Source organism: Podarcis erhardii, assembly GCF_964252035.2.
Source record: "Podarcis erhardii genome assembly, chromosome: 16".
Classification (NCBI taxonomy): domain Eukaryota; kingdom Metazoa; phylum Chordata; class Lepidosauria; order Squamata; family Lacertidae; genus Podarcis; species Podarcis erhardii.
Window position 1 is genome coordinate 28,055,858 of NC_138514.1, and position 24,654 is coordinate 28,080,511.

Here is a 24,654-nt window from a genome sequence, read left to right on the forward strand (position 1 = left end):
ACAAGCAGGTTCCTCGGTTGGGTCTTCAGATTTAAAACAGGTTCCAGTACTCATCTCCTGCTCACATTAAGCCAGATTGGAGGGTTATAAAAAGAACCCATCCCTGTTTCACAAAGATTCCCTCCATCCCTTGTCTTTTTCACATATCTCCTGGTGTTTAATAAAGGGAAGGGGAAGAGGTGGAGCTACATTACACTTCCCAACATCGAGAACATCCCGTTTCTACATTGCTGATGACAACAAAAAACAAGAATACACAGAAAACCAAACAGGGAGATAGATACAAAATGGTATCTTCTGCTTTTATTTATAAAAATGCCCAAGATTATCTAGCACGGCCTTCAACAATCTGCTGCTCCCCAGTTGTTTTCTACGTCTGATGGCAGTTGTACTCCAAAGCATGAGGAGGGCCCCAGGTTGTTGAAGCCTGGTGAAATATAATGGTTTTCGTCTCACTCGGCTTCTTCTGAGGCAACAGTGAATAGCCTTCTCTCAATGGATCATCTCAGCATCTTCTAGTCCTTCTCTTCACCATGAGTGATAACGTAAACAAGGTTCTTGTAGTCCAGGTTGCCGGCAGGATCTGGAGGGAATGCGGTGAACGTCTGTTTCATCTGAGAAACAGAAGAAGGAAATAAATATTGGAAAGGACAGGATGGGAATTGCATCTCAACTGTCACAGGAGCATGCTAGTCGGCAATCACACAGTTCAAAGACTGATTGCCTACCCCTGCTCTACCCGTTAGTTGGTACCATTGAAGAGAACCACTGTAATCATGCTGGAGCCATATTTCTCAGAGAGCTGGCTGCAGCTCAAGGTTCCACAAATGGACCACACTCCACTCTATGCTGATGTGGAACCTTCCATAGGGAGCTGGTGTCAAACAACAACATTGAGAGCTAGTGTGGTGTAGGGTTAAGAGTGTGGCACTGGGAGACCAGGATTTGGCAATGAAGCTCATTGGCTGACCTAGTCACAGTCTCTCAGCTTAACTTACCTGTCAGGATAAAATGGAGAAGGAGCAGAACTATGCATGGGGGAGCACAAGAATTATTGAAAAGCATTGAAAGTACTCAATAAAGAATATTGGAAAACGTTTATTGAATATATGGGAAATAATTGTGTACAGCTGAAAACACTGGCAGCATTAAGATAAATTCAACAGTGTAAAGTTTTGTTGGATGCAATAATGGAATACTGAACGGTATAGTTTTTGTAAAATATGCAGGGATTTATGATATGTAAAATGAACCACGGAAAGAGAAGAAGGGAAGTCATTTATATGTTAAGGATGTAAAATGAGTGTCTTTAATTGTAAAACACAAAACTTAATTTAAATTATGTACAAAAAAGAAAGTACTCAATAAACTGAGGTTATGCCTCCCCTAGCATCAGCCTGCCCCCCAACCAAAGCCTGCTCCCCCAAAAGTCCTGCTCTTGGGGGTATTTTTACTTTTTACCTGTGACTTCCCCAACTTTTGGGGGCAATCTCCTAAAAAGAGCTCAACAACTTTGGTGGATTTCCCAAAAAAAGCTGAACAACTTTGTCTGCCCCCCACAAACAAAAATCCATGGCTCCGCGCATGGAACCATTTGTGCCACCTTGAACTCCTTGGAGGGGAAATGGGATATAAAGGAAATAAATAGAGAAACTGGGAAGGTTAGAAGTTCCCCCTCTAAAGGACCATCAATCTATCCATCCCAGACCAGCTCTTTCCCCCATTTATCTCAAGATAACCAGACTCCCAAGGACTACCCCTGGCAATCTCATGATGCCATCTCAACCATCAAATCTGGAACGAAACAAAAAAATTGGAAATTGTTCTTATCAAATAGAAAAATCTTCACATTTTCAGGGAATAAAGGGAGTGCAGCATGTAAGGAATCTTACCTCCTCTTCAGTAAACCGGTCTGCCTGTGTCATGAGCATTTCCTTCATGCTGTTTGAAATAAAGCAAATCTATTTAAGGGCCACGGAGGAGGCCACATTTGCAACCTGCACTGTGCTCAAACCTAACAGGAGTACGTAGCAGGACGAATGCAGTGCTGGCGCCATTATGGCTGAAGGGGTGGAATCATAGAACTGTAGAGTTGGAAGGGATCCCATTCCAGCCTTCTACAATGCAGGAATCACAGATCCACTGTGTCCCATTGTATCCGCCTCGTGCTAGAGAAGCAACTGCACGTGAATAGAGCCAGGTCAGTATGTCTAAGGGTGTAACTGGCGGTGCTTGGAACAGATGGATTAATTCGGAATTAATTCGGAAAGCTCTGAGTCACATCTGAAAGTAGTTTCTGCAATGTCCGGGTGAACCGAACAGGAATTAAGTTACTTTTGTGCTGATTTTTTGGAGGCCGCTTTTTAATTCACACACACACACACACACACACACACACACACACACACTTCATTACATTCATTGTGTTTCATTGCAGTCATCATTCCTCCCCCCCCCCCTTATCTGTAAAAGGGATGTTCCTGTTTAAGCTTAGGAAATAGACAAAACAACTGTTCCTGTTGTATTGCATGTGCCTTTCGATGTTGCCTTAGTGTTCTTAAGTACATTTTATCCTTCAGGTGAGCAGCTAGTGAAACTCTGAAGACTGAAAAAAATCGCCATGGGAATGAATTTTGAATTGAACTGTGAAAATTGAACTGGAGCAGAAGTTGTTCCATTTTGGAGGGGGTGAACTCGCACTGGAACTAATCCTGTTTTGGAAGGGGAGAACTGGAACTGGAACTGATCCTCTTTGAAGACAGACTTCCCAAGCACCAATAATCTGGTTTGCCACCAAGAGAAATTGGATGCTGGACAAAATGGGCCACTTTTGGTCTCCCTGTTTCCACTGTTTCCATTTTTCCTCCTCTGTGTCCACCTGTCTGTATCTGGCAACTGTCCTAAATCTGTTGACTCCAGTCCATGAAATCTTATGCCGCAAGACTCTTCTATTGATTTGGTTTCCAAAGAGGCTCAGTCCTCTCTCTCTCTCTCTCTCTCTCTCTCTCTCTCTCTCTCTCTCTCTTTCAGAAAGCAACCAATGTCACTTGGCATCTTCTGTTCACATGCATCCAGTGTTTTTGGAAAGAATGTGAGGCCAGATTGAGGGTGGCGGGGGTGGCTGAGGTGGTGGTGGCGAAGGAGGAGGATCAAATACAATTTCGAGCTTCAGAAGCACAGCACGGCAGCCTCTGGCACCATTACACATAAGAAGGACTGAGTAAAGAACCCCACAGTTTCCATTATTTATTTTATAGAGAAACAAAGACTCAGATTTTCCTAACTAAGAAGCCGTCAGCTTCCCTGCAGTTGTTGTTTTCCATATTACTTGTTTCTTTGCGGGGAGGGAGGAGACAACAACCCCCAAAATCAGACACATAGAAACAAACAGGGTTTATAAAAACAGCGCCTGCCCTGGGGTCCTGATGGTATCTGTCGCGGCCAGTTTCAGCTCGTTCCAATATTTTCAGTCCCAATATTTGGTTTCCTAGTAAGTCACAGAGAGCTGCGCTTTCTTTCTTTTTTTTCCCCAAAAAAGAAATGGCACGGAACAAGTTGTGCGTTAATTGAGATAATCTGGCACACATTGTAGCCTCAAGAAGAGGTCGGTGGGGCTGTGGGCAGCACCAGTGATGTCTGGATGAAGATCCAAGAAGGATTTGATCCTTCTGTGGCTCCATCAGACTGTCTCCTGCAGTCTTGGGGAAGAAACAATTGAGACTCACAACTGGATCTTCCTACTCTTTGCACTTAAACAAAAGGAAAGTGTAAGTTCCTTAGGCACCTAATTCTGATCTTTCTAATCTAGTGGACTCAACGGCGGAGGAAGCCGATTGGGCGGCTGGGGCGGTGGGCGTGTCTTGTGCCCAGGGGCGGGGCCAGCCAGGGCAGGACGCTCCGCAGAGCCTCCAGGGAGTTTTCCTGCCTCCTCCTCCTCAGCCACCCTACAGCTGAGGGGGAGGCGCTGGGCGGACCACTTGGGGCAGCGCAGAGAGAGACACGTGACTCAGGCGCTGTAGGCCCTGCGGTGAGTGCCACTCGGCATTTTGTCACCCCCTCAGTGGTGACACCCGGGGCATGCCGCCCCCACCACACACCCCTTCCTCCGCCCCTGAGTGGACTCTGTAATTATGGAGAACAACCCTCTTCATTTGAAAAAGGGAGGAACAGAAAATTCTCTCTTGGGACAAAGAGTATCTGAAGGCCACTGCAACACAGAATTGAACTGAAAACTGGCCTATTACACCCTTAAGTTCACATGCTAGAAACCTCCTTTGATTGTTGGTTGAGGATTGACAAGTAAGTCGAAAGAGGAGAGGCAACTGAACTCCCAATCCCATATCCTCCAACATTTCTCTGATGAAAATAAGGATGTCCTATTATGACAAACCTAGACAGCATCTTAAAAAGCAGAGACATCACCTTGCCAACAAAGGTCCGTATAGTTAAAGCTATGGTTTTCCCAGTAGTGATGTATGGAAGTGAGAGTTGGACCGTAAAGAAGGCTGATCGCCAAAGAATTGATGCTTTTGAATTATGGTGCTGGAGGAGACTCTTGAGAGTCCCATGGACTGCAAGAAGATCAAACCTCTCCATTCTTAAGGAAATCAGCCCTGAGTGCTCACTGGAAGGACAGATCATGAAGTTGAGACTCCAATACTTTGGCCACCTCACGAGAAGAGAAGACTCTCTGGAAAAGACCCTGATGTTGGGAAAGATGGAGGGCACAAGGAGAAGGGGATGACAGAGGACGAGATGGTTGGACAGTGTTCTTGAAGCTACCAGCATGTGTTTGACCAAACTGCGGGAGGCAGTGGAAGACAGGAGGGCCTGGCGTGCTCTGGTCCATGGGGTCACAAAGAGTCAGACACGACTAAACGACTAAACAACAACAAATGCCATACCCTCTAACACTTCTCTGATGAAAAAGGGATGTTCTAAAGAAAAGTGGACATTCTTGGATCAAATCAGAAACTGGGATGGCTTCTGTAAATCCAGGACTGTCCCTGGGAAACAGGGACACTTGCAGTCCTAGAAGGGCATGCAATTGGAAGTGCCTGCCTTCTATTCCAGTCTGTGAGCTCACTTGTGGATGTGAGGTTGGATCCACAATGACTTCCTGCATTGCTCAGGAAACAGAGCGTTGTTTCTGCAAACAGGATATGGAAGGAAGGAGAGGGCTCTGGCGTCATGTATGCGCAGGTCTCTCACATACGCACATTCCTCGCAAACAAGCGGGGAGGGAAATGGGATATTCTGGGCTTTGAAAATGTGGACTTTGGAGAAGGTGGTTGGCCACACTTTAAATACAGCTAATTTCCGTCATGGTCTAAGTTGGTGCAAATTTGTGGAGTGCTGTTTGGTATCAACAAGACTGTTATTGGACAGCTGTGGGAAGCATAATCGCAACGCTGTGCTTTCTTGCTTGTGAGTAAACCTCATAAACGTCAAGGGAACTTTGCAACCTGAATCGCCAAACTTTTCCAAACGCCATGCCAGTTTTTGTTTTGTTTGCCCACCTTGGAAGGAGGCTGTTGCCTGTTGTTGAGCTTCAACATCGCAAAGGACGGTGTGCCCAATCTCTTTCTCATCTCTCTATCCCTCTGTGTGGTAAGAGTACGGTGTTTAAGGCAATATAGATATCACATATCTTTGCCATCACATTCAAAATCAGTTCCAAAACTCCCAAATGAGTCACGATTTTCCAAGTGAGAGGTGAAAACACGCAGTGGAAAAAATGAAATGCCCCAAAAGGATGTTAATTAGATGAAGGTTCTTATTAAAAGGTCAGTCACCGCCAATGGAGTGGGGGCGGGGAGGATTCTGCTGTTGTCTTTCCTTCTTCACATGGAGAAATGCTATTAATGAATAGCAACCATCGCCTTGAAAGCGGAAAGACTTTCAAAGGGATGTGTGAGCCACGCTAAAAAAATTATTAGAGTCAAATGTCTAAATGCTGGAATTATGTGAAATGAGGCTGAGCATCAAATGCAGCCATGGGATTGATTTAATGGTTTGTTATGTAATGATTGACATTACCCTTGGGTCTAATAAGAAAACAGTAAGTTCTGTTGTGTGGTGATGAGCTAATGAAATTGTCTTGTGACTTTGGCTAGGTTGGGCAGGGACCATTTTTGGTGGGGTGTTATGGGTGTCCTTTTCCAGCAAGAAAAACCCTGCAGCTATGTATTACGCATTTACCGTATTTTTCGTCCCATAGGACGCACCTAGTTTTTTGGGGGGGAAATAAAGGGGGAAAAATTTCCTTTATTTTCCCCCCAAAAGCAGGTCGGGGAAACCGAACCAGGTCGAGGAACGGCACTGCGCCTCCCTGCTGTCCCCCGAGCTTATGGGGCTGGCCGATGTCTGCCTCAGGCGGCAGGCTGCTATCCGCAGCGTGGGGAGCCCTGCGGGGAACTCCTGCAGGGCTCCCCACACTGCGGATGTCTGCCCGGCGCATGGGGCGCTCTGCTTCAGGGCGCTCCGCGCGCCGGGCAGCAGGCTGCTATCTGCAGCGTGGGGAGCCCTGCAGGGAACTCCTGCAGGGCTCCCCACACTGCGGATGTCTGTCCGGTGCGCGGGGCGCTCTGCTTCAGGGCGCCCGGCGCTCCGGGAAGCAGGCTGCTATCCGCAGCCTAGACATCCCTGCGGGAACTCCCGCAGGGCTGCCTAAGCTGCGGATGTCTTCCTGAAGCCTGGAGAGCAAGAGGGGTCGGTGTGCATCGACCACTCTTGCTCTCCAAGCTTCAGCGAAAGCCTGCATTCGCCCCATAGGACGCACCCAGATTTCCCCTTCATTTTTGGAGGGGAAAAAGTGCGTCCTATAGGGCGAAAAATACGGTATATTCCACTTTGTATTATGAAATTGTGGGTGCCAATTGATCCTCCTCTCCCAGGATAAGACTAGAGGTGGCATTAACTGTGTGGGTGCAGGTAAAGTAGGAGGGGGAGCATTGGGTAGTGGCTAGAGCCGCTTCAGCCCCTTCAACACTTTCCCTGATGTGCTAGTTCTCTACATGCAGGGACAGTTTTTGTTTTTGTTTGTTTTTGTTGTTGTTTAGTCGTTTAGTCGTGTCCGACTCTTCGTGACCCCATGGACCAGAGCACGTCCAACCATCTCGTCCTCTGTCGTCCCCTTCTCCTTGTGCCCTCCATCTTTCTCAACATCAGGGTCTTTTCCAGGGAGTCTTCTCTTCTCATGAGGTGGCCAAAGTATTGGAGCCTCAGCTTCAGGATCTGTCCTTCCAGTGAGCACTCAGGGCTGATTTCCTTCAGAATGGAGAGGTTTGATCTTCTTGCAGTCCATGGGACTCTCAAGAGTCTCCTCCAGCACCATAATTCAAAAGCATCAATTCTTCGGCGATCAGCTTTCTTTATGGTCCAGCTCTCACAAAAAGAAGGCTGATCGCCGAAGAATTGATGCTTTTGAATTATGGTGCTGGAGGAGACTCTTGTTTACATGGGGATTAATTTGTGTCTGCAGCACAGAGTAGCGTGCATGGGAGCAAATAGAGGCTGAAGCTGGGTTAAAACTGGCCCAGACCTTTATTGGTAACAGCAAACGGTCTCCCTTGGGAGGTGATGAACACTCCCTCCCTGGAGGTTTTTAAGCAGAGGTTGGATGGCTATCTGTCATGAATGCTTTAGCTGGGATTTCTGCATTGAAGGGGGTTGGACTAGATGACCGTTGGGGTCACTTCCAACTCTACCATTCCATGATTTGATGTTTCGATGACTGCTCACAGAATCTGGCATTCCACAGGGCAGGGATCCAGCCATTGGGCAGTGCAATACAACAGACTGGCAATGAGTCACAAACTTGACAGAAGCGAAATTAACATGGAGAAGAGATTCAAAATGAAGTGAAAACTTACTAATCTGCTTTCACATGACCTTTTCCTTCTCTGTCGAAAACCCTGAAAGCATTCAGAATGATCTCTTCCGGATCTGTGCCTATAAGGGGAACAAGCAGAGATTTATATTTCCAATACTTCTGTGCACGCATGTATCTGCTGGTTCACACCACAAATGAACATAATCTGATTTCACTCCACTCAGTGAACATACTCCAGTACAGAGCACTGCATTGTTGGTAGCCCAGACAACTCATGCAAGCCCAGCAAGTCACATGCTAACAGTAAACAAATGATCTCCATTTTCCAATCATCTGTGTAACTAAAGAGCCAACTTTTACCACTTATCACATTAGGGCTTCCCACGAATATTGTCACATACATGCGTGCACACATACATACGCAATCTATCACCCTCATCATACCGCAACCTCCTGTGCTGCTTACAGAAGAAGAAAAGACCGTTAATTTCTGCATTATCCTAGAAAATGATCCCTATATCAACATTCACAGTCGCCTATGGAGAACGTGGGTGGTGCTGTGGTCTAAACCACTGAGCCTAGGGCTTGCTGATCAGAAGGTTGGCTGTTCGAATCCCTGCGACGGGGTGAGCTCCCGTTGTTCAGTCCCTGCTCCTGCCCACCTAGTAGTTCGAAAGCATGTCAAAGTGCAAGTAGATAAATAGGTACCGCTCCGGCGGGAAGGTAAACGGCATTTCTGTGTGCTGCTCTGGTTTCACCAGAAGCGGCTTAGTCATGCTGGCCACATGACCCAGAAGCTGTACGCCGGCTCCCTCGGCCTATAGAGCGAGATGAGCGCCACAACCCCAGAGTCGGCCACGACTGGACCTAACGGCCAGGGGTACCTTTACCTTTACAGAGAACAGAACTAACACTTAAGCCAGCAACAGTCCCATCTCAGTCCTACAAAGAAACTGGGCAACCAAGAGAACAATAGCAACACAGGAGATGTAGAATATGTAGAATTAGCAAATTTATCTAATAGAATAATAGATCAGGAAGATGGAGTATTTAAGGAAGAGTGGGAAATGTTTGGAGAATAGCTGAAGAATCAGGTTAATCTGGTTAAAACTTTAGCAGGGTTAGTGTAAAGTTAGCAGTGTAAAGTATTAAATATATAGCGGGAAGGGAGAAATATGAATATATGGGGAAATCACTATAAGCAGTCTGTTCCACTGCTGAACAGCTCCTACTGCCAGAACGTTCTTCCTGATGCTTAGTCAGAATCTCCTTTCTTGTAACTTAAACCATTGGTTTGGCTCCTACGCCCTGGAGCAGCAGAAAACAAGGTTGCTCCATCTTCCATGGGACAGCCCTTCAGGTATTTGAAGATGGCTATCAAGTCACTTCTCTGTCTTCTCTTCTCCAGGCTAAACATCCCCAACTCCCTCAACCATTCTTCATAAGGCTAGGTTTCCAGGCTGCCCTCCTTTGCACACCTTCCACTTTGTCAGGTGCAAAGGAGAACAAAGATGCTGTCATAGCTGTCAACGTTTCCCCTTTTTTAAGGGAAATTCCCTTATTCCAAATAGGATTCCTTGCAAGTAAAGGGAAAAGTTGACAGCTATGGATCCCGTGCTTTTAATAAGTGTGGAGTAGAAGGAATCTCTAGCTGGAATTAAGATTGCCGGAAGAAATATCAACAACCTCAGATACGCAGATGACACAACCTTGATGGCAGAAAGTGAGGAGGAATTAAAGAACCTTTTATTGAGGGTGAAAGAGGAGAGCGCAAAATATGGTCTGAAGCTCAACATCAAAATAAAAACGAAGATCATGGCTACTGGTCCCATCACCTCCTGGCAAATAGAAGGGGAAGAAATGGAGGCACTGAGAGATTTTACTTTCTTGGGCTCCATGATCACTGCAGATGGTGACAGCAGCCACGAAATTAAAAGACGCCTGCCTCTTGGGAGAAAAGCAATGACAAACCTAGAAAGCATCTTAAAAAGTAGAGACATCACCTTGCCAACAAAGGTCCGTATAGTAAAAGCTATGGTTTTCCCAGTAGTGATGTATGGAAGTGAGAGCTGGACCATAAAGAAGGCTGATCGCCAAAGAATTGATGCTTTTGAATTATGGTGCTGGAGGAGACTCTTGAGAGTCCCATGGACTGCAAGAAGAACAAGCCTATCCATTCTTGAGGAAATCAGCCCTGAGTGCTCACTGGAAGGACAGATCCTGAAGCAGAGACTCCAATACTTTGGCTACCTCATGAGAAGAGAAGACTCCCTGGAAAAGACCCTGATGTTGAGAAAGATGGAGGGCACAAACAGAAGGGGATGACAGAGGACGAGATGGTTGGACAGTGTTCTCGAAGCTACAAACATGAGCCTGACCAAAGTGCAGGAGGCAGTGGAAGACAGGAGTGCCTGGTGTGCTCTGGTCCAGGGGGTCACAAAGAGTCGGACACGACTAAACGACTAAACAACAACAAATTTGAAACCCCGCAAATTAATTGCTTGCAAGGCAGAGAGCTTGAAAACTCCTTTGAGCCGGGTTCTCCTGCTGCAGAAAGAGCTTGTTAAGTTCTCATACTTGCTTATCAGGCTCTGGGAGGCTCTTGTGAGATATTGTGGGGACTCAAACGGTCCTCCAAGAGCCTGCACAAGAGCCTACCAGAGCCCAGTAAGCAACTCTTAAAAGCTCTCTGCCTTGCTTGAAAGCTAAGGATGGCCATACGAGGGTGGTTTGGCTATGTACATTTTTTTCAAATTCCTGGAACATAAGCCCAGCACAAGTCACTTTAGAATCATAGAATTGTAGAGTTGGATGGGACCCCAAAGGTCATCCAGTCCAACCCCCTGCAATGCAGGAATCTTTTGCCCAGCATGAGGCTAGAACCCATGACCCTAAGATTAAGAGCCTCATGCTTTACCGACTGAGCTATCCCAGGTCTGTAGACACGATGACACCGTAGGGATTGTAAATGGCTTTCAACTGTTTTTAATATTGTGTTTTAACATTGTAATGCATCCAAGGACCTTTGAGGGAAGGGCAGGTAATTACTGATGATGATGACAATGATTTATACAATTAGCTGTGCTAGAAATCTGTTAAAGCCATCAAAGCATTGTCAGTGCAGGAGCAAGGGGAGAGAGAGCTGGAACTCTAGGAAGAAGCTGGAAACTTTGGTTAGTGATATATATCCCACTGCCAGATGAGCAGCAAACACACCCACCCTCCCGAAAGCATTCTGTGTTAATGTCAGCCACATGGGCCTCTGCTCCACAAAGAGTTGGAGGAAATGCAATTTGTATACCACGCAGAGATGCCGCGCTGTCCTCAAAGAGACCACTTTGTGCACCAGCTAATCAATAGGGAATGCTTGCCGCAAAATTCCACTTCAAAGCTCAAGAGTCCAGTAGGATTACAGACTACAAACTGCTTCTTTTATTTTTTTTCACCCAAAGACAGTATGGGAGGGAAGACACCGCCACAACTCTGATTATTTTTTAAACAAATTTGAGAGATACCAAACTGGCTAGGCAGAGCAAAACAGGAGCAGAGGAAGTGGACTTCTACTGAGTCATACCATTGGTCCATCCTGTTCAGTACAGTACAATTGCGTCTTGCATTGGGGTTACGTTCCAGGGACGGCGCTTATATGCAAAAGTGTGTGCTGTCCCAAGCGAGCCAGCCACCAGTACAAAGTAAGTGGACTTAACTTTTTATTAGAAAAAAAACAGGATCTGCACTGGAGGGTCAGGCCTAAGGAGCACAGCAACTCTTATTTCATAGGTCTTGCCCCCATGAAGCAGTTGCAGAGACTGAAGATCCTCACCTCCAGGGTTTTCCCCAAGCAATCTGAGACCAAGCCTGCATGCCTGTCTTTGCTCTTCTCATTTCATACCACTTCTTGTCCTGGGAGACCATGGGGGAGGGGAGCTGGTCGCGGAAGGAGAGGGAGACACCCGTGCCTCTTCACTAGCCAGACTCATCTCTCCCTCTTGGCCTCCCTCCTCTCCAGCCTCTGCTTCTGCCTCCGCTTCTGGTCTTCTCTCTGCCACAGATTCTCCCCGCTCACTAAGCCCTGTTACCTCTTCAGCTTCTGACACCACTTCTCCCCAGTCTTCTCCCATTTCTCCCTCTGACCGCTAATTGTCGTCCCACCACCAATTCCCCAGCTCTGAGCCTTCTTCCCTTGGGGGGCTGCCCAGCAGGGGCAGAGGAAGGGAGGCGGGGGGGCGAGTCGCCCTGGGTGTCACCACTGAGGGGTGTGTGGCAAAATGCCTTGAGCACTCACCACAGGGCCTGCAGTGTGCCCAAGCTACAGGTCTCTCCTGGGAGTGACGCAGTGGCTTGGGCACCTGCAGGCTCCTCGCTGCCCCAAATGGTCTGCCCACTGCCTCCCTCACAGTTGTAGGGTGGCTGAGTGGGAGGAGGCAGCCAGACTCCTCGGAGGCCCTCCGGAGAGTCCTGCCCCGGCTCACCCCACGGGTGGCTGGCCCTGCCCCTGGGTGCAAGGCATGCGCACCGCCACAGGCGCCCGAACAGCTTGCTCCGCCACTGCTCCCCAGCTGACTCCTCCCACCATTCCTCTGAATTCAACCAGTCCATGACATTGGCATGTATACCTGAACCATCGCTCCATGAACAAAAAAATGCAGGTTGCAAAACTACACTTCAAGCATACCTCGGATTCATACCAACACCAGCAGCTGCCTTCTCTAGGGTCAGACTTTTTGTCCATCTATCCTGGTGCTCATTACTCTGTTGGTTCAAACAAGTCATTTTTGTTAGAATTCCTGCTCCGTGATTGCAGTCATGGGATTGTTGTCTATCACATGACGACGGTGTATGTTTTGACTCCACAGAGTGGGAAGTGACATAGACAGGATGTTTCTATTACTGTGTTCCGTGAAGTGGGACTAATGTCCTTTGTTCTTTTTTTCCTTTTTCTTTTTTGCTGTGTGATGCTAGAGAGAGAGGGAGCCATGTTGCAGTGCTCCATGTGTGTTTATATGTAAATAAAGTAGATTAGCCAAAATGCTGAGTTGCTGAGGTCTGTCACGCGACCTGCAAAGACTCTGTGGATCCCTAAGTGTGCCGAGGTCTGTTGGCATGGGTCACTGTGATGTTTGGGCTGAAGAAAGCTTTTGAAGCTCTTGAACGAATGACCAGGAGGGAGAGAACATGCCAGTCAGGCATGTGACTCTACCAGAGTCTTACTTGAGCGTAGGACGAGCTCTTGACAATTTTTCCATGTCACCTGCTATCGGGTCCTTCTGACTGGAGGGCCAAGGAATGAACCTAGGACCTCTGCATATGCAACATGTGCTCTGCCATTGAGCCAGTTAAACTGCCATGGCTCTGCCCCATGCAAAGGATTCTGGGAACTGTTTGTAAACAGAGATTCGCGCACACCATTTGACCACTGGTTTCTGCTTACCTTTGAGCTTCTCACCAAACATAGTAAGGAAGACGGTGAAGTTAATGGCCCCTGGAGCTTCCTTGATCATTTCTTCTAACTCTTCATTCTTGACATTCATGCGACCTATGATAGAACAACGTTCTTGTCATGTGACAGTAAATGGAAATGGTGGCAATCAGCCATGAAGAATTATATAGTTGTAGGTGTGTGACATCATCCAGGGATCTGCACATGCACCTGAATGAATGATACGCAAACCACCGCTCCAAAATCTCTAACCTAATATTGTCTTTTCTTCATATTTGAATAGAGCTTGCAGCAAAGTGTAAAAACCTTAAGAGAACAAAATCACTGCTCATATTTTGAACCTGGGGACACTGTGGAAAACTCAAGAATTGTCAGGACAAGAAGAAGGCCACAGGCTATAGAATGACTCCAAATTACAAGAGTTATGGGTGAAGGGAAAATCAGTTTATTGGCAGATGTTATTGCCTTCTAACTAATGATCCCAGAAGTGGCAGCACCTGAGGTTTTGGCAGAAATTTATTGGTTTGGTGGAGTGGCAGGTGTAAAAATAAATAAGCTGGAATTAGAAACAATGTTAAACCATTGGTGCAAAATTGCAGACCCAGGTTGGCTGGGTTTACCATATGGTGAAATAAACTGAAGTACTTGGGAGTGTTTATTCAACACTTCATGCACAAATCGTGCCATCCCATTTTCTGTGTCGTCTCTGATTGGCTAGGATAAACCAACTAACACAAGAAGGTTCAGTCTTCCATCTTGATTCAAAATGGTATCCAATTTGATCAAAACATAGATGAAAACCTATCTCAGGAACCATCGTGAATAATAATAATAATAATAATAATAATAATAATAATAATAATAATTTTTATTTATATCCCACCTTCCCCAGGCAGAATCGGGTTCAGGGTGGCTAACATCAAAATATATAATACATTAAGACATAAAATTCAGCAATTGGCTGAAATACAGCTTAAAATCGGATTAAAATCAAAATAATGTGGTTACCAATATCCTAAGAGACGTCCAAACGCACAGCAAACAAACAACTTTCCAAAATACATATTAGATGCCAGTACACAAAAAAGTTTGTGCTTTTTACCCAATGCAGCAAAGGTGTCTCTCAAGTCAGCCTTGTCAATGAAGCCATCTCGGTTCTGATCCATGATTGTGAAGGCCTATTGCAAAATACAAAGAGTGAGAGATTGGCGGTGGGGGATATTGCTTACAACGAGGCGAAAAACCCTCTGTAGCCTCCAGCATTTCGTAAACGGCTAACTTGGGTCCATTAATTTCAACACGTCTGCAGTAAGTAAAACGTGAATGGATTCAACAATTTGGGTATGCTTTCAAAACTAAAATACACATTTCATATGCACTTCGTTACTTTTTTTGAGCCAAGAACAATATGACGAAATTTGGAGAAGTGTCTGAGGCGGTTGGAGGATGGATGGCAGCTAACAGATTGAGGTTGAATCCTGACAAGGCAGAAGTACTCTTTTTGGGGGACAGGAGGCGGGCAAGTGTGGAGGACTCCCTGGTCCTGAATGGGGTAACTGTGCCCCTGAAGGACCAGGTGGGAGTCATTCTGGACTTACAGCTGTCCATGGAGGCGCAGGTCAATTCTGTGTCCAGGGCAGCTGTTTATTAGCTCCATCTGGTACGCAGGCTGAGACCCTACCTGCCCGCGGACTGTCTCACCAGAGTGGTGCATGCTCTGGTCATCTCCCGCTTGGACTACTGCAATGCACTCTATGTGGGGCTACCTTTGAAGGGGACCCGGAAACCACAATTAATCCAGAATGCGGCAGCTAGACTGGTGACTGGGAGCGGCCGCCGAAATCACATAAGACCTACACTGGCTCCCGGTACATTTCTGAGCACAATTCAAAGTGTTGGTGCTGACCTTGAAAGCCCTAAACGACCTCGGTCCAGTATACCTGAAGGAGCGTCTCCACCTCCATCGTTCTGCCCAGACACTGAGGTCCCGCACCGAGGACCTTCTGGCGGTTCCCTCACTGCGAGAAGCCAAGTTACAGGGAACCAGGCAGAGGGCCTTCTCGGTAGTGGTGCCCGCCCTGTGGAATGCGCTCCCACCAGATGTCAAAGAGAAAAACAACTACCGGACTTTCAGAAGACATCTGAAGGCAGCCCTGTTTAGGGAAGCTTTTAATGTTTGACAGACCATTGTATTTTAATATTTTGTTGGAAGCCGCCCAGAGTGGCTGGGGAAGTCCAGCCAGATGGGTGGGGTATAAATTATTATTATTATTATTATTATTATTATTATTAAAGGCTAACTTCATTGTGGTCCATGTATTAGTTGAGCAAGTGCAAATCAGGTTGCTTTGCTTAAAAACACAGACCAAATGAAATCCTCACACATCCCAAGGTCAAGTGTTTTGCACAGCCTTAGGGAGAACTTACCTCTTTAAATTCTTGGATTTGGCTTTGATCAAACATAGAGAATACATTGGAGCCACCTCCTTCCTTCTTGTGTCTGGCCATTTTGGGTGCCTGCAAATTAAGAATGAGAATATTATTATTATTATTATTATTATTATTATTATTATTATTTATTTAATTTATATACTGCCCTATACCCAAGGGTCTCAGGATGGTTCACAGAATAAAGTCAAGTTATAAAACCACAAAATACCTAATAAAAATAAAATCAACAACCCAATAGCCCCCCACCAAAAAAAACCCCACCACATTTTAAAAGGCTATAGGATGTAAATCAGATCAAACAAAGGCCTGGTTAAAAAGGAACGTTATTGCCTGGCACTTAAAGGTGTATAATGAAGGCACCAGGTGAACTTCCCTGGGGAGAGCATTCCACAGACGGGGAGCCACTGCAGAGAAGGCCCCGTTCTCGTGTTGCCACCCTCCAGACCTCTCGAGGAGGAGGCACACAAAGGAGGGCCTCAGAAGATGATATCGGTCCAGGTAGGTTCATATGGAAAGAGGCAGTCCTTGAGGTATTGTGGTCCTGAGAATAATCCTGGGAGGGGGACTATACCCAGGCACCCAGGCAGAGCGTGACTCTGGTCCTGATGAGAATTCAGAATGAAATGAATTCAACTTTGGAGTCCAGCAGCATTACAGACTACAATCCACCCCAGTGATTTCCCTTTCCCTTGGGCCAGGCCCCCCAGCAAGGGTAGACCAGCAAAAAATATTGACACAGGAAAAAAAATGAATACATGATCTCATTTTTACTTTAATAATAGAAATGATAATATTTGTACTTGTTGAGATATTAAGACCTTAATGACAAATATCAATAAGGTAAGCACCCACACAATCATAGCTGGACTAAATGTACACATTAAACTTGTATATGTAACGCAACACAATTTGTATCATGCAACAACTTTGTTGCATTCACATGGCATTCACTTACGACAACATACGAAACCCACAAATGTTTCTGCACATAAGATCTCCCAGTTTGCTCTGAATGCAGAGAATTTGTATGCGACGAGGAAGTGCTCCTTAAAAGGAGAAGGAACTTTGTGTGGATAGCGTCATTATATAGTTTAGACACTAGGTGGCGAGAGACCTAATCGGGGTGCCAGTTTAAATGTAATATTGGGGGGCCCAGGTAAGTCCTGACTATTGATGATGAGACACGGCTCACGCGCACCATTTGAATAGCAATGCCCATCAAATTTGGGGACACCCAGCCCCCTCAAATATTTTTTGGGGGGGCAAAGGGACATCAGCCCCTAGGAGCCAACTCCATCTAATTATAACAGGTGGAGTCAGGAGTTTCTTGTTGCTGCTTTTGTTTTGAGAGAGACGACAAAGTTCTTATCTAAATCCTTTTTCTGTTTCCTTTCCTTGGTTATCTGTCAGGGTGTTCAGAGGAGTTGTACCTGGGACCACAGTAAAAAGGGGGGCAAGGCTGGAGCTAGAGTGGGATAGGACCCTTCTTCCCTGCTCTTTTTCTGCCACACTTTCACCCCCCCCCCAAAAAAAGTTACAAGTGTCATAATAACGGATCTGGATTTTTGAGGATTCTGCAATGCTGTCATTTTTAAATTTAAGAAAAACAAAGAGTTAAAAAAAAAAAACCCACACTTTAAAATAAATACTTGAAAATAAATGAAACAGTGTGCAAAGATAAAACCAGAGGCTGATGCGAAGATGCATTATCCTCGCTAAAGATTTTCTCTGCAATACAGTGGTACCTCAGGTTAAGTATTTAATTTGTTCCGGAGGTCCGTTCTTAAACTGAAACTGTTCTTAACCTGAAGCACCACTTTAGCTAATGGGGCCTCCCGCTGCTGCCGCGCCACCGCTGCACGATTTCTGTTCTCATCCTGAAGCAAAGTTCTTAACCTGAAGCACTATTTCTGGGTTAGCGGAGTGTGTAACCTGAAGTGTATGTAACCTGAAGCGTATGTAACCCAAGGTACCACTGTAATTCTTTACATTTCTCCTGGCTGCCGGGGTTAGGAAGTGAGGAGAGAAATGAGAGCAATGGACTGACGCAGTTGAGCAGACTGTGTCAATCACCCTTGCCATCCAGGGACTGAGACAGGACAGAGACTGTGTGTGTGTGTGTGTGTGTGTGTGTGTGTGTGTCAGCAGAGAGGGGGCTAAACTAAGACCAGAACCAGAGGCAGAGTGGAGCAGTGGTTAGAGCGCTGAACTGGGACCTAGGAAACCGGGGTTCAAATCTTCACTTGGCCATGAAGCTTACTAGTCCCTGCCCCTCGGTCTGACCTACCTCACAGGGTCGTTGTGGGAATTAAATGAGGAGGGGGAGACGCATGTACGCCACCTTGAACTTCTGGGAGGAAAAGGTGGGATATAAAGGAAATAAACAAACAAACTTGCAGGCAGCCAATGAAGCTGCATGTCGGAAGATTCGGGGCGAGGGGGGGAAATAAAGGACTTCTTCATGCAGTACATAGTTAAACTATGGAACTCCCTACCACAGGAGGCAGGGATGGCCACAAACTTGGATGGCTTTATAAAAAGAGGGGGGCTGGAGAAATTTGTGGAGGACATCGCTGTCAGTGGCAGCATGGTGGAAGGCAGCAAAGCTTCTGAACAGCAGTGGCTGGAAACCTCAGGAGGGGAGAGGGCTCTTGTGTTCGAATCCTGCCTCTGGGCTTCCAATGGGGGCATCTTGTTGGCCACTGTGAGAACAGGACGCTGGACTAGATGGGACCCTGGTCTCGTAGAAAGAGCTGGAAGTCCCCTGGAGAGTCCTGCTGTCATCTCTGTTTCCCTCCCCCGGGATTCCATTTGGATCCGGTGTGCTGCGATCTTTTGATCCTCTCCTTTTATGGACGGCATTCCATACCTCTGATCATTATTATTTTTTTTATTCCTCCTTTTCCAGTTCTAGCTATAATTAGATGATAAATCTAATCCAGGCTTATGCCTCGGTTCACGGTGTCACGGCAGAGATGCCGGCGAGGTGACGTTTAGGGGGATCCAAGAATGGAAAAGAGAGTTTTGTGTTCCGATTTAAAAAAGAAAGAAAATAAATTCATAGGGACAGTGGGAGGAAAGGGGGATTCTTTGCACGCAATTTCAATTTCAACTTCAATTTCAGGCAGCAGGCAACTGCCTGCCAGGATAGAAGCTCAGAAAGTGGTGGGGATTACTTAGCCGTGATTCCTGCACTGCGGGGGGTGGGGGTGGACTAGATGGCCCTTGGGGATCCCTTCCAACTCCACAATTCAATCATGCTATGGCATGTACATTTCGTGAAATAAACAAGGAAGTTCATTATCTCCCCTGGAGGAAAGCGGACCGCAAGAGCCCATGGCAACAACTCTCCCACATCAGACATACTCTTCCCCACGGTGGCCAAATGGATGCCCACAAACAAGGCTTAAATCTGATGGCATCCCCCAGTTTTCTGTCCCCAGCACCTGGTGTCCAGAGATAGACTTCCTCTGAACAAGGAAGTTCCATTTAGCCATCCTGTCCTATAGGCATGACTACTGTATTTTAATAAGACTACTGTATTTTAATACTTTGTTGGAAGCTGCCCAGAGTGGCTGGGGAAACCCAGCCAGATGGGCAGGGTATAAATATATTATTATTATTATTATTATTATTATTACTACTATTATTAACCCAACCTCCCGATCCTCTTTGAATAAGAACATCCCTGACTGATAGGTCGCACAAACATACCCGTCAAGTGTCCCTATTTTCCTGGGACAATCGGGGAATTACAGAAGCTATCCAGGCTTCTGGTTTCATCCAGAAGTGTCCCGTTTTCCCCCTTCCAGCACTGCCCCCGAGCACGGGAGGAGGAGGAGGAGAAGCCGGTGCTTGCGCTTATCGATGGAAACCTCCTGAAGCTGAACCCTTGCACATGGGGGAAACATTTCCCCTCCGGAGCAGAGGTGGTGGATGTGCGCTCTTGCTCACACTGAGAGCCAGTGTGGTGTAGTGGTTAAGAGCGGTGCACTCGTAATCTGGTGAACCGGGTTCGCGTCTCCGCTCCTCCACATGCAGCTGCTGGGTGACCTTGGGCCAGTCACACTTCTCTGAAGTCTCTCAGCCCCACTCACCTCACAGAGTGTTTGTTGTGGGGGAGGAAGGGAAAGGAGAATGTTAGCCGCTTTGAGACTCCTTCGGGTAGTGATAAAGCGGGATATCAAATCCAAACTCCTCCTCCTCCTCCTCCTTTTCTTCTTCTTCTTCCTGGCTTCTCTCTGCTGCCACCAAAGCTGCCACCACTGTCATGGTGGCGTGAGGTTTGGCGTAGGCAGAGGAAGCGAGCAAGGAGGAGAGGGAGTGAGCATCTGCCAGGGAGAAGTTGTGGCAGGGGAGGCAGTCAACTAACTCAGGGGCAGGGGAGGCAGTCAGCTGAATTACGTGGCAGCGCAGCACCAAAAGACACACACCGCAATTTCCAGCTGGAAAATGTTGCAGAGTTTTACAAAAGGTTTGCCTAGTCCTGCATTCAGGTCATTCGGGAAAGCAGGGTTGGAAGGCAGTAGCCTTCTCCCAGGGAATAGGGAAATAACTTCCCCTATGAGGAAGGGTTATAACATTTCCCCCACAGGATTGCCATATTTCAAAAATTGAAAATCCGGACACAAAAAATATTTTTTGGCAAAATTGTTGAGCTTTTCCTGAGGTGGGGGGGGGGGTTCTGTCCAGATAACATTTCTGACAAACAATCCCAGATATGTCTGGGAAATCCTGGATGTATGGCAGCCCAGTTATATTTTATTAAATTTTCAAAACAATCCCATACGTACTCCAATACATAATGATTTTTTCCTTTGGTTTTGTCAACTTCCCACCCCATTTTCCATGGTGTTTTTTTTATTTCTCCCCCTTGCTGCACCCTATCTTCTCTCACCACAACGACAATACAACGCTCTCTCATTCCTCCTGTTCCTCATGGTTCAAATCCAGCTCGTGAATCCATCATACTATAGTATTTCTTTAAATAATCTGAAAAAGACTTCCCTTCATGGAAGGGTTATAACATTAGAGGCTTTTTAGTATGGGGGGAAAGGCGAGGGGGGGGGGGATAACAGAAATCTATAAAATTATGCATGGAGGCGGGGGAGAGGAAATGAAGTTTTTTTCTCTCTCTCATAGCACCACAACCCAGTGGGGTCATCCAAGGATGTTGATTAGCAGGAGAGGGAGAAAAGGCAGAGGGAAGATTTGTAGGGTCTGAAGAGAAACTAGCGCATGAAAGTAGACAGGGAGGAAGTTTGTCTCCTCCTCACAAGACTTGAACTTGGAGATCCTCCAAGCAAAGTGGATGATTCAGGACAGAGAACAGGGAGGCAGCTCCCTCTGCAACGAACCCACTGAGGAACCGGCTACCAAAAGATGAACTCCATGTTCACCCATTTAAAGTACTACGATAACCGCTGTAAACCGCTGTAAAGCCCTAAAAGGCCTCGGTCCAGTATACCTGAAGGAGCGTCTCCACCCCCATCGTTCTGCCCGGACACCACAGCGCCGAGGGCCTTCTGGCAGTTCCCTCCCTGCGAGAAGCCAAGTTACAGGGAACCAGGCAGAGGGCCTTCTCGGTAGTGGCACCTGCCCTGTGGAACGCCCTGCCACCAGATGTCAAAGAGAAAAATAACTACCAAACTTTTAGAAGACATCTGAAGGCAGCCCTGTTTAGGGAAGCTTTTAATGTTTAACAGGCTATTGTATTTTAGTGTTTTGTTGGAAGCCGCCCAGAGTGGCTGGGGAAACCCAGCCAGATGGGCGGGGTATAAATAATAAATTATTATTATTATTATTATTATTATTATTATTATTATTATTATTAAACAGTCATGGCGGATCCTGGGAACCGCAGTTCATTGAGGGTGCTAGAGTTGTTAAGAGAGCCTTTTTTCCCTCACAGCTACAGCTTCCATGGGAAGAAGGATTGCTTTTTAACCACAATGGGAACTGTTTCTAAATTTGCACAAATTGCATACTTCAGAATGAAGTGGTAGACACCGTGTGGCGACATGTTGGGCTAGGGCCCGTTCAGCCATGAAGCTTACTGGTTGATCTTGGGGCCAGCCCTTATCTCCCAACCTAATCTACCTCACAGGGATGTTGTGAGGAGAAAGTGAGAAGAGGGGAAGGACTGAATAGCTGCTATTCTAGGATTCCCCTTCCCCAACCCTTGAGATTCAGGGCCGCCGCAGTTCCCCGCCTTGCAGTGATTATTGTCTTACTTCTGACAACAGAGATTTGTCTCCCAGTAATCGTTTGAAAGTAGCATTACAGAAAGAGCTGAAACTTTACGATGCTATAAAACCCCAGTAATATTTATAAATCCTTTTAAGACATCGTAAAGTGTGAGAGGTGGGGAGGGGGCAGCGGGGGGTGGGGTGGGGGTGGGGGCGGAAAGCCTCCCTGCAGAGCTCATTTGGCATAATTACATGTACATTTCTCTCTGATTAATAAAAAATGATCGTTTCCTTATGTATAGACGTCCTCGGGTTGCTTTCATTAAGAATATTACCATCATTACTTGTGATAGGAATGGATTCCCCCCTCTACCCTTTTTGCCATTTTGAACATGTTTGATGCTTCCTTGAGACTCTGTGTGCTTCAGAAAGTATTTTTTAAAGCACAATTTTTATTTATTTATTATTATTATTATTATTATTAATCCCATCCCTCTTTCCATTTTAAAAAATGAACGCAAAGCTGCTTACAATGCAAAATAACCACAATGATAAGAAGGGGAACAGGCCTTCACAGGACTTGGAGACATAGCTGTCAACTTTTCCCTTTTCTTGCGAGGAATCCTATTCAGAATAAGGGAATTTCCCTTAAAAAAAGGGAAACGTGACAGCTATGCTTGGAGAGAATCATAGAATTGTAGAGTTGGAAGGGACCCCAGGGGTCATCCAATCCACCCCTAATGCAGAAAATGCAGCTAAAGAACCCCAGGCAGATGGTCATCCATCCTCTGCTTAAAAGCATCCAGTGAAGGGTAGAAGGCTGGAATAGTGCTGTACCCAAAACTTCCACTTCTCAAAACATTTCTTCTCCTGTGAAAGAGCCTCCCATTTTTTTCTTCCTCCAGAATTTTGGTGGGTTAACCCTTGAAGGTATCTTATCATAGAGAGGTGAGCATCTTGCAAAGCATCCAGAAGGCTCCCCCAGTTTTCTATTAAACATTAATCCAGCACCCTGCAGCCTCCCTAGCTGCCTGCACTTATTTATCTTTGTTTACTGAAAAACAGTTGCAGACGGCTTAGCATTTTAGACTATCTGTAAGCCTGTTTTGTGTTAATCTCCCTGATCTGAAAAATCCCCATGGGAGTAGTTACTTCCTAATATCTTCCCCTGAGCATTATTTTCAGGGGAAAGGCTATGGGTCAGTGATAGAGCATTTCCCTTAGGTCCCAAGTACAATCCTTAGTATCTCCAGATAGGGCTGGAAGAGAACCCTGCCTAAAACCCTGGAGAGCAGCTACCATTCAGTGTAGACAATACTGGGCTACATGGACCAATGCTCTGACTCAATATAAGGCAGTTCCATATGTTCCTTATTGAAGCTGGGGTGGCTGCCTTCTGAGCACCTGAGACTGGCACCGTCATGGATTTCTTCTTAAGGGAAATCTTTCCTTATAGCTAAAAAAAACCCCACCCCTTTCAGAACTGATTTCTTTAAAACTGACTTTTAAAAAACCCACTTCACTTTAAAAAAAGAATGGTAAACGACTGTCAGGCACAGAGCAGCCAGCCTCCCCACCTTCCAATAGAAAACCCAGCTGAGGATATCCATGAGGTTTTCAGGAAACCTGGGCACCCAAGGAGGCTGCAGAGCGCAGGCTGCCAGAACGATGATTTGCGGCATGAAATAAAAGCCTCCCCTGGCCACCTGGAAAGCAATGAAACCCCTGCCCCCCCCCACCCCCAAGAACATCACTAAAATGTTCTTTTCCCTTTGATAATTTTGAAATGCAATTTTTTTGTTTCTTAGTAATTGAAGGAGAATGGTTTTTTTAAAAAAAAAAAACAAAAAAAAACAGGACAAATTTTTGGCCACAGCACCAAGGAGGAAATAAAGAAGGAAGGAACTGATTGCACAAAGAAGACATGGGTTGCGCAAGATTAAATATAAGGATGAATTTGCTTTGCCTCCTAGGGAAGGGAAGGAGGGAGGAAGGAACCTACCATATTGGAGTTCTTCACCGCTGCTATCAATCCACCAGCCAAACGACACAATGACTATTGTCCCTCTATATATAGCAGCATTTGGGAGTAAAAATATGCTCAGCCCAAGTTTAGACAATAGATGTGAGACTGGAGAAGGGCAGCAACCAGACCACACTGCCATTCCAGACATTTCGTCCCAACTGGTAGCCTTGCTTCCATAGAATTAACACCTGGCAGATAACTCTTTCCGGAGAGAAGTGACAAGAGCAGTTGCAAAAGTGAAATTCCACATGGGCAAGATCTTTGGGAGAGAAAAGGATGGGGAGGGGTGTTTTCGTGTACAACACTGATCCTCTAGTGGATCAGAACCTGGTTAAGAAACAGGAAGAAGGGAGTAGGAATAAATGGACCATTATCCCAATGGAGAAAGTGGAGTTCCCCCAAGGACTCTATTCCGAACTTAAAAACGGTAATGCTGGTGGTCAACAAAAGAGGTTTAAAGACTGTCTCAAGGCAAATCTAAAAAAATGTAGTATAAATACTGACAACTGGGAAACACTGGCCTGCGAGCACTTCAGTTGGAGAACAGCCTTTACCAAAGGTGTCATGGGCTTTGAAGACACTCGAACTCAGGACGCAAAGGAGAAACGTGCTAAGAGGAAGGCACGCTTGGCAAATCCACACCATGATCAGCTCCCGCCCGGGAACCAATGTCCCCACTGTGGAAGCACGTGTGGATCCAGAATTGGCCCCCACA

At 46.2% G+C, this 24,654-nt stretch overlaps 1 protein-coding gene across 1 annotated transcript; it reads right to left on the reverse strand.

Annotated features, from left to right (window-relative positions):
• Positions 1-283: 283 nt before the first annotated feature.
• MYL10 (myosin light chain 10) lies at positions 284-24,047 on the reverse strand. The gene is made up of 7 exons (XM_081843672.1): positions 23,916-24,047; positions 15,702-15,791; positions 14,377-14,452; positions 13,266-13,370; positions 7,875-7,953; positions 1,893-1,941; positions 284-614 (listed from the first exon to the last, which is right to left on the reverse strand). Exons 1-7 carry the CDS (start codon positions 23,916-23,918, stop codon positions 516-518), a joined length of 501 nt encoding a protein of 166 aa, XP_081699798.1. The 5' UTR covers positions 23,919-24,047; the 3' UTR covers positions 284-515.
• Positions 24,048-24,654: the final 607 nt, after the last annotated feature.

Excerpts from the sequence above, each read along its gene's own strand:
- MYL10 (XM_081843672.1), bottom strand. Across the intron at positions 14,453-15,701 it reads AAATCCAAGAATTTAAAGAG|GCCTTCACAATCATGGATCA; the intron begins GTAAGTTCTCCC and ends ATTTTGCAATAG. Across the intron at positions 1,942-7,874 it reads GGTCATGTGAAAGCAGATTA|CATGAAGGAAATGCTCATGA; the intron begins GTAAGTTTTCAC and ends TATTTCAAACAG.